Source organism: Phoca vitulina, unplaced genomic scaffold (assembly GCF_004348235.1).
Source record: "Phoca vitulina isolate PV1807 unplaced genomic scaffold, GSC_HSeal_1.0 scaffold11, whole genome shotgun sequence".
Taxonomy (NCBI): Eukaryota; Metazoa; Chordata; class Mammalia; order Carnivora; family Phocidae; genus Phoca; species Phoca vitulina.
The window spans coordinates 38,842,756-38,851,656 of NW_022589714.1; the positions used below are offsets into that span (position 1 = coordinate 38,842,756).

At 45.0% G+C, this 8,901-nt stretch overlaps 1 protein-coding gene across 1 annotated transcript in view; it reads right to left on the bottom strand.

Moving 5' to 3' along the window:
* Nucleotides 1-2,857, bottom strand: part of CDC5L (cell division cycle 5 like) — a 46,487-nt gene extending 43,630 nt beyond the window's left edge. The window contains exons 1-2 of the mRNA XM_032409732.1: nucleotides 2,531-2,857; nucleotides 70-173 (exon numbers count right to left, since the gene is read on the bottom strand). Of these exons, the coding sequence (XP_032265623.1) occupies nucleotides 70-173; nucleotides 2,531-2,575 (149 nt within the window). The 5' untranslated portion in view covers nucleotides 2,576-2,857. The remainder of the gene's footprint in view (nucleotides 1-69; nucleotides 174-2,530) is intronic.
* Nucleotides 2,858-8,901: the final 6,044 nt, after the last annotated feature.

Here is an 8,901-nt window from a genome sequence, read left to right on the forward strand (position 1 = left end):
AAAGAACTGACATTTTCCTCATCATAATTAAGGTCGCTTTCTGCTTTCCACTCATTAAGTGGTACATACCATCTGGCTTTGCACTGCTTTGCTGATTTTCTATGCAGCAGTGAGGCAATCCTAGACCACTGGTTTTTTCCATATTTCATTACCGCTGCTTTCAGAATTTCATCCTAAAAAAATTGTCGAAGAAAAACAATATACTCATCACAAAATTCTAAGTGAGAAAAGACAAAATTTAAATTAACTCTGACAGGACTGCTAGGGAAAAAGTCATAAACACGCACACGCACACACACACACACACACACACACACACACACACCCCCTAGGTAAGGGGGGAAAAAAGTACAAAAACTTCGTTTACTATAATAATAAACAACAAACCAGAATTGGCAAAACGCAAAAAATTAAGAAGAAATCCCTCAGAAGGACATCCTACATCTCCTTATACACAAACCCTCCCCCACCCCAATAAACTGGGAGTACCGGCCAATCTGAGAAACCCTACTTGGCAGTGATTAACAAAAAGTACTCTCCAATGTTTGGCTGTCATCCTCCTCAAAAGGATACAGCTCAATCATCTATTTATTCATTCAAAAAACATTTCCTGAACACCTACCTTGTACCAGGTCTTGCATACTTAGAAAAAGAGAGTGAAATAGGCCTCATCCAGCCCTCAAGAAGCAAGTCAAGACTCTGGTGAATCCATTCTCCACTCCAGTTTACAAATACCATTTTCTCTCCAGTCCCGTAACCCCTGCTTTGACCTAAAAATCCACATCTCAGGTCTAAACTAGGAATTAAGTATTTCTTCCCTGCCACACCAGGCAGTTCTTCCTCCAGGCTCTAGTTACTGTTTCACCAAGGAACCCATTCTGATACGGAATTTACCAATTCCAGGGGAGTCCAGAAAGGTAAGCCACAGACCCCAAAGATAACAGAGCAATAGAGGAACGTATTTGGGGCTTTTTACTGTTAGGCTTTTTTCCACATTGAACTTGAGATACATGCCTCATACATGAGCCATTCCACCCCATTCCACACCCCCACAGTCCCCCCTCATCATCAGAGATTTAAAAAGACTGCAGGGCTTTGGCCACTACACAGAAATCTGGCTGTTACTTGATTTTGTACATCTGTCTCTCCCCCAGAAGTCATCTCTTCCCCAATTTAAACACCCTGGTTCCCTCTGTGCAAGCTGTGAGACAAGGCTGTCACGAATTTTATGTGTAACTTTGTCACAATACTGCTAGCCTTAAATACATCTTCAACTAAGTACATATAGCAGTTATCCACCCTACTAGATTCACTCCGCAAACATTTGCCAAACAACCTATTTCATATTGGTTACTGTCCTAGGTTCTAGGGATTCCAAGACCTGGTCCTCTTGCGGTGCTGCCTGCTGGGAAAAAGCAGTATCAACTAGCACTTAGTGAAAGACTCCTGTGTGCCAGACTCTGTTCTAAATGTTGACTCATTTAATCCTCAAAAGAAGAAGAAGATGATGATGATGATTCCCATTAGAAAACTGAGGCTCTGAGAGGTTAAAAAACTTACCAGCATCACACAGAAGAATGTGATGCTTGCAAAAGGGTAAAGCATGCTATCCCAAATGGATGAAAGAGGTGCCATGGGACCACTGGGGGTGTAACTTATTTTTACAGAGTGACTGGGCAAAAATTCCAAGAGTTTTTAACGGTTTTGAAGGACGGTCAGAAAGATGTCAAGCAGTAGGACATTCCAAGAAGGCACAAGAAGTAAAAAGACACTGCCTAAAAAGATACAATGTGCTCAGGAAACTGACAAATTCAGTGCACTCTGAATACAAACTGCACCAAAAATCTTATTTGTATTTTACTCCTTCACCACTGCCTTTCTGCTAGTCATTGGCATCATCCATTGCATTTCTGGAAGCAAAGACACTACTGTAGGCAGTTTGTCCTATCCGGTTTCTATCCTGGCTGAGGCGGAGTGACAGGAAGAGACAGGCCTTGGATCTGTCGTGATGACAGACAAGTTATGCCTTGATAACAGGTAACAAGAGGGTTGCGGGCATAAACGAGCTCTCAACTTGGCACTCAAGCTGCTTCCCCTCTGCAAGGAAGTCAACGAAGAAACAAAGTTGTGGCCACAGCACTTCTCTATATTGGAGTTATCAGAGAGGCACCGCACCCGGGCTGAGGGACGGGGGTGTGCCAGATTACCAACTCTCACTGATATCCTGCCCCGCCCCCTCTACACTGCGAGTTCCTAAAGGGCGGGGGCACGTCCTCAATTCAACAAATATTCACTAAGGGCCTAACAAGTGCCTCGCACGTCGTCAAGTGGTTAAAGCACAGTCCCCGTCCTTGGGGTGCTCAGATAACGCAGGGCCGGACACCAGATTAAGACCCCGAGGGTCCGCCCCGCGGTGCCCCCCTATGCAGACCAAGCAGGGCATCCTCCTCGCCTCCCCGACCTCCGCGCGCGTGCGCATAAGCTGCCGAAGGGGGCGGAGGGCAGCGGACGGCGGGAAAAGAGGACTTACCTCGGTATTCCTCCATACGCCCCCCTTGATCATAATTCGAGGCATCTTGGCTGTGGGGTGTCTCGGCAAGCAGCCGAGAGGAGCTTCACTGAAGTAGTAACGGCGCTGCGGCCACGGGACCTTAAGCCGCCACTTCCTCCAACCGCGACCTTCTGGTTTGAAGAGATCTGCGCAGGCGCAAAGCTGGGGGGGGGGGGGTGAGCGGAGTAGCAAGTCTCGCGAGAACCCGGTTGCTGAAAGGAATAAGTGCCCTGTTGTGAAACCTCTAGTCTAGGAAGACTGATAGAAAACCATCAAACCCCTCTGGCTGAAAGGGCTCTACGCCGCGCGCATGCCCAAAACAGGTTGGAGGAAACCACGGCTCTCGCGAGATATCGCCGGTGGCTCTTAGTAAGGAGGGTTGTGGTGGGATTGATCGTGACGTCACCTAGTGGCGAAGAGAGGAAACATCATGCGTGCGAAATTGGCCCAGGGGCTCTGAGAAGAGGTTTGTTAATTTATTAATTTAGCACTTTATTAAGCATTTAACTAATAGGAATTAGTTCGCAGAATACTCAGGAAAAGGAAATATTTTATTTAAGCCTATTTTTCTAATCTGTAAAATAAAGGTAACAGTATAGCAACCTCATAGGGCTGTCCTAAGGATTAAATGGGATCATAAACCTAGCCCAGTATCTGATACATAATAACTGCGCCCTAAAATGGCAGCTATTGTTACAAGAAGGACAACCCCGGATGATCGGTGATTGTCCCAGAAACCTGCAAAAATATCTTGTCAGTTTGTCATACATCGCTCTTCAGTCTATGTGGATTGATAGTTACCATTGATAGCACTGGTATTAGACAAACTCCGGTTGGATTGAAATCTTGGCTCCCTCATCAGCTTGGGTAATAACCTTGCGGAGTCTCAGTATCCTCATCTGAAAAGTGGAGTTAAAAACTACCTCATAAATTTGGGTGGCAAATTAATTGAGACATACCTAAAACCCAATGTGGTAGAGATTGTCAGACTGCCATTCTGCCTCCCAGGGACTCACTCAGTGTCCTTTGCCCTTTCAAAACATCCCCTTGGTGCCAGCCCTGGAAGGTATGAAAATATTTAGTGGACTGGGAAACATCTGAGTATTTATATAATGTCTTTCTCTTTGTATTTCTTCATTTCTTCATTTGCCTCTTCTGGAAAAGCTACAGAATTTTCTGATTACATTTTTGTTAAATTTCTTTACCTTGAAATAGGAAGTTGTACCAATAAAATCACTACTTTGTTGAGAGAAAGCAATGTTGGCTTATGAAGGACACACAGACTCCATGTAAGATCTCAGTCCGCTCTTATCTCTGCTGTCAACTGTCTGTGTGACTGGTGACAAGCCATTTTCTGTCTCTGGACCTCTGTTTGCAGTGCTTCTCTGTAGGATGTGTGACCATTACCTCCTGCCCAGCCCAGCTCCCGTCATCCACTCAGTTACTGTGGCTACAGTGTCTCACTCTTTCTCACTCTCTCCTTCTCTTTCTCTCTCTCTCTGTCTCTCTCTCTCTCTCTCTCTCTCTCTCACACACACACACACACACACACACACACCCCACTGGCCATTTGATTGATCTGATCAAAGCTGAACCAATTAAGTCTCCTCCCCAGGAATTTTAACACTGGAACCCAGAAAAGACCGGTCTCTCTGCTGGCCAATGAATCTCTAACATGTGACACCCAGGAGTTGTCTGTCACCACATTTCTGTATGATGTACACTAAGAAGGGAAGAAAGCAAGTTCCAGATGCATTGAGAGAAGCAGAGAGGAGAGTATAAAACAACAGAGGTAGGTCCTGACTATGCCGGAGTCCCTGGATCCAGAATGTTCCTCGGTCTTAGGTGCATCCCTGTACTTGAGTTATGATTAGTTCCCTTTCTGGCTTTAGCCAGTTGGAGTTGGGTTTTTATTATTTATAAGCAAGATTCCTAACAAATCAGATTTGGACCAATCCTCTCTCAAGAACCATTTCAGATCTAACATTACAAGTGTCCATGATGATGGTTTCTCCTTCTCACTCAGGACCACATTTACCCTATATGTGAACCTTTGTACCAAATAGAAAAAGGTGCTTCTTCAAGGCACTTTATTAACACCTGCTGGAAAATTGTCACAAAATACTGATGTTTTGGAAATAAGAGATAAAATACAGGAAAGAGATCTACCATGTCTACGACGTAAATTGTGCCCCCTAGAAGCATGCATTGTACAACCTGCCCACTGGAACAAAGCAGCCCTGTCAAATGTCCTCCAAGGCACCCTTGAACATGCAGACTGCATGTCTCACTTAAGGATTCAGAAAATGCAACATCATGCCAGTTCCAGGATGTCTAAAACCAGACCGCATAGCCATGAATACAAGAGGCTGTCCTCCAATATGGCATGGATTGGCCAGCACCCCCACCATATCACCCCAACCTCATCAGCCAGGACTCAGGAGCCCCACAAAGAGGCCATTGCCACCCCAGGGGCTGCCAAGGATCTCTGGCATGGTAGCCGTGAGGAGCAGCCATCATCAAGCAACCAGACTATACAGTCAGTCACTGCGATCTTGAAGAAAGTGAGTGGTCATTTCTAGACAGAAGCTTAATGAGAAAGAGACTCCACTTCTTCCTCACTCACCCACATATGTTCCTCAGAGCACTGGCTGCATGGGGACACTCCATTAAAAATAAACAAGTTTTTTACAATTATTTGAATTTGAAAAAAGCAGCATGCTCTATCCACTCCCTTTTACACAGTTGCCAAAATCAAAACTGGTAGAGAAGTTGTAAGATGAAGAAATTTGTTTTTCCCTGTTGTGGGTTAAATTGTGCACCCCAAACAAATATGTTCCAAGTTCTAATCCCTGATACCTGTAAACATGACCTTATTTGGAAATCATCTCTGTAGATGTAATCAGGTTAAGATGAAGTCATATTGGAGTAGGGTAGACCTTAATCCAATGACTGGTGTCTTTATAAAAGAAGAGACAAGACACACAGGGAGAATCCTATATGAAAAAGAAGGCAGAGCTTGGAATGAATGATGCATCCACAAGTCAAGGAAAGCCAAGGATGGCCAGCAACACCGGAACTAAGAGAAAGGCATGGAATATCTTCTCCCTTTGAGCATCCAAGGATGAACCAACCTTGCTGACACCTTGATTTTGGACTTCCAGCCTCCTGAACTGTGAGAGAATAAATTTGTCTTATTGTAAGCCACCCACTTTGTGGTACTTTGTACAGCAGCCCTAGGAAATGAATACACTCCCTTTTTTTTTCTTAAGATTTTATTTATTTGTTAGAGAGGGAGAGACAGAGAGCGAGAGCACAAGCAGGGAGAGTGGCAGGCAGAAGAAGTAGGCTCCTCGCCAAGCAAGGACCCTGGGATCATGCCTTGAGCCAAAGGTAGGCACCTAACCAACTGAGCCACCCAGGCGTCCCTACACTCCCTTTGTAATATAGCATTTCCAAACTAATTTGACCCTGGAAACCTTTCTTCTTAAGATATCTATTGATATTTAAGAAACACAACTGGGGAAAATCTGGCCCAGGAAAAAGAAGCTGGAGGTCCATCCAGTCACAAAGGAGTAGATGTTAGCAGGAAGGTTTGTAGGTTGCATTGTCCCCCATTTTCCCACCTCTCATTCCTTCCTGAGGAGCCGGCTCTGACTAGGCCAACTTTGCTTAGCCAAGAAAACAATCAAAATTCTAGTTTCCTTCTTGTTTTTACCATCACACTGTGCAGGAAAGGGCTAAAGTTAGGGTCAGAAGCCTGTGACAATACCAAGCCATTAAGGGCTGGGGATAGCCACCCTCAAAATCTTCATCATCTCCCCAAATAAGCAGATGGAATTTCAGTAGAAACACTGTGCTACTTTGCAAATATAACTTCAAGACAAAACCTCTAGCCCTGCCCTGTCTACCAGATTGCTACCCCTAAGCCTCTCCCTTCCCTTTAGAAACTCCTCAGCTAATGTAGGAAGAGGCTAATGTCTGGGTAGAAATGGTATTCCGTGCACCCTAAATGCTAGTAATTCATACCATGATGCTAAATTGGCTTGGATTTCACTTACTGACAATTCTTTGTGGTGGATCCAGTTGTAGTTTGTAATTTTTTTTCCCCTCGGGTGCTCATATTCATTATTTCTAGGAAGTCCCCTGTGTCCTCAGGTGGCAAAGTGTTCCCAAAGAGATTTTGTTTTTTCTCAGGACACAGAGGCTCAACAGTCTTTTTGAGCTTATTTCTCGGTTTGGGATCAATATTCTGATCAGGTAATTTATATCTAGACCCTGCATCCACATGGCACAGACTTGGGATTTATATTTCTCACAAGAGACTTTTCTATGTTCATGTACCAGACCCCAGACCCATATACCCAATTACATCCCAAGCAGTTCCACTTGTGTGTGTCACAGCTTCCTCAAATTCAACTTTCCAAAATTGAGCTCCTCCATAAAGCCTATCCTTCTCCAGCATTCCTTATTTCAGTAAATAGTACCAGGCTGCCACGTATGGTAGTATAAGTAGTTCACTGCACAAGGGACAAAAGGAGGCTGAAATCTAGCTTGCACGCTGCTTACCAAGCAGTGCATCCACAGGACTGTGTCCACCAAGATGGCATCTTTCTCTAAGTGTATAAAGATACCACATGGGCTTGGGGCGCCTGGGTGGCTCAGTCGTTAAGCGTCTGCCTTCGGCTCAGGTCATGATCCCAGGTCATGATCGAGCCCCACATCGGGCTCCCTGCTCAGCGGGAAGCCTGCTTCTCCCTCTCCCACTCCCCCTGCTTGTGTTCCTTCTCTTGCTGTGTCTTTCTCTGTCAAATAAATAAATAAATAAAGATACCACATGGGCTGGACACCACATGTCACCCTGGCAAGAGCACCACCATCTACCTTGTGGCCATTTGTCCTTTTCCCATGACTCCCCCCACCCCAACCATATCCAAGTTATCTCAGAGTCTTGCACTTTTACCTCCTAGTTAGACCTCAAATCCATCTCCTTTGTGCCACTTGTGTAAGTTGCCAGATTTAGCAAATAAAAATACAGAACTCCCAGTTAAATTTGAATTTCAAATAAAAAACATAATTTTTAGTATAATTATGCCTCATGTGTCCGTTCTGTCCTCCCTTTCTAAAAGGACCCCGATTTCTACTCCAACCCACACTGTACCCAAAGAAAAGAACACATTTCTAACCAGATGACCAGAGCCATGTGCACACCATCACCACTGAAAACTGCCCCCACCTCGTTCCCCTATTTGGTGGAGACCAACACATTTCCTCAGAAGACAAGTCATTGGGATATTTGGCTTCTCGTTTGATATGAGGCTGGGTCCCTCCATGCACCTTAAGAAATGTTTACTTCTCACATATGTATTTCTTACAAAGTCCGGGTGTGGGAGCCTCAGTGTTGGCTCCTCAAGTCAGTAAGGGCCCCCTCATCCCCAGGGTAAGCTCACACCATAATCCTTCCTAGAGTTCCCCAGCATTGGAAGGACACCAAATGGGCTCCCGTGTCCTTTCCCAGAGCCTACTGGGAACCTAGCCAGTAGACCCCCTAAGAGGTGCACCATCCCACATCAAGCCCGTTGCTCAGTTTCAGGTCAAGGCATCACTCTGTCCTGATTTTCCAGCCTCTCAGTCACTGGCATAATCTGGAGGAGCTCCAGCTCTAACATACTTCAGCAAGTCAAATCCTATAAACAAGGCTTTTATCCGCCCAGCTTTTGAGGGCTAAATGCCTAAGAGCAAAAGGAAACGGTCTAATCAAACTGGGTACCTCATACTGGAAACGTAGACAATGAAAGGAATTATACAGAATATTCATAAATCGTGTGTGAATTGTAAAGGTTTAACATTCTAAAATCTTAACATTTTGACAACTGAGAGTGCAGAGACTATAGAAACAGCCTTGGAATGGTCTTCAGTTAGCTTATTTGGACTTCAGAGCCACTAGCACTAAACAGAACATTCCCGCCAGGCCACAGGAGCCAGTTTTCATTTTTCCCAGGATCTGAAATTAGAATACCTTGTGTACAACGTCAAGTTGTTACTCTAGTGCATTTACTTGGAAATGTCACGTACGGGTTGTTTCTGTTAAGCCTTCAAGCTGCAGTTATTTAAGGAAATGAACACACGCACACACCCACATGCACACCTGCACACACATGCTATTTACCAAGGACCTAAAGTGAGGGGAAGGGGAACTTCACACCTTAAAAGGTCCAACATTTTTGAGCCTAGAAAGGACGACTGGAACAGCTAGGACACCCACATAGTTTGGCCACTTGGCCATTTGTTCTATGCCTTAGTCTCCCCAAAAGATGCGTGCACATGCGGGGCGCCTGGGTGGCTCAGTC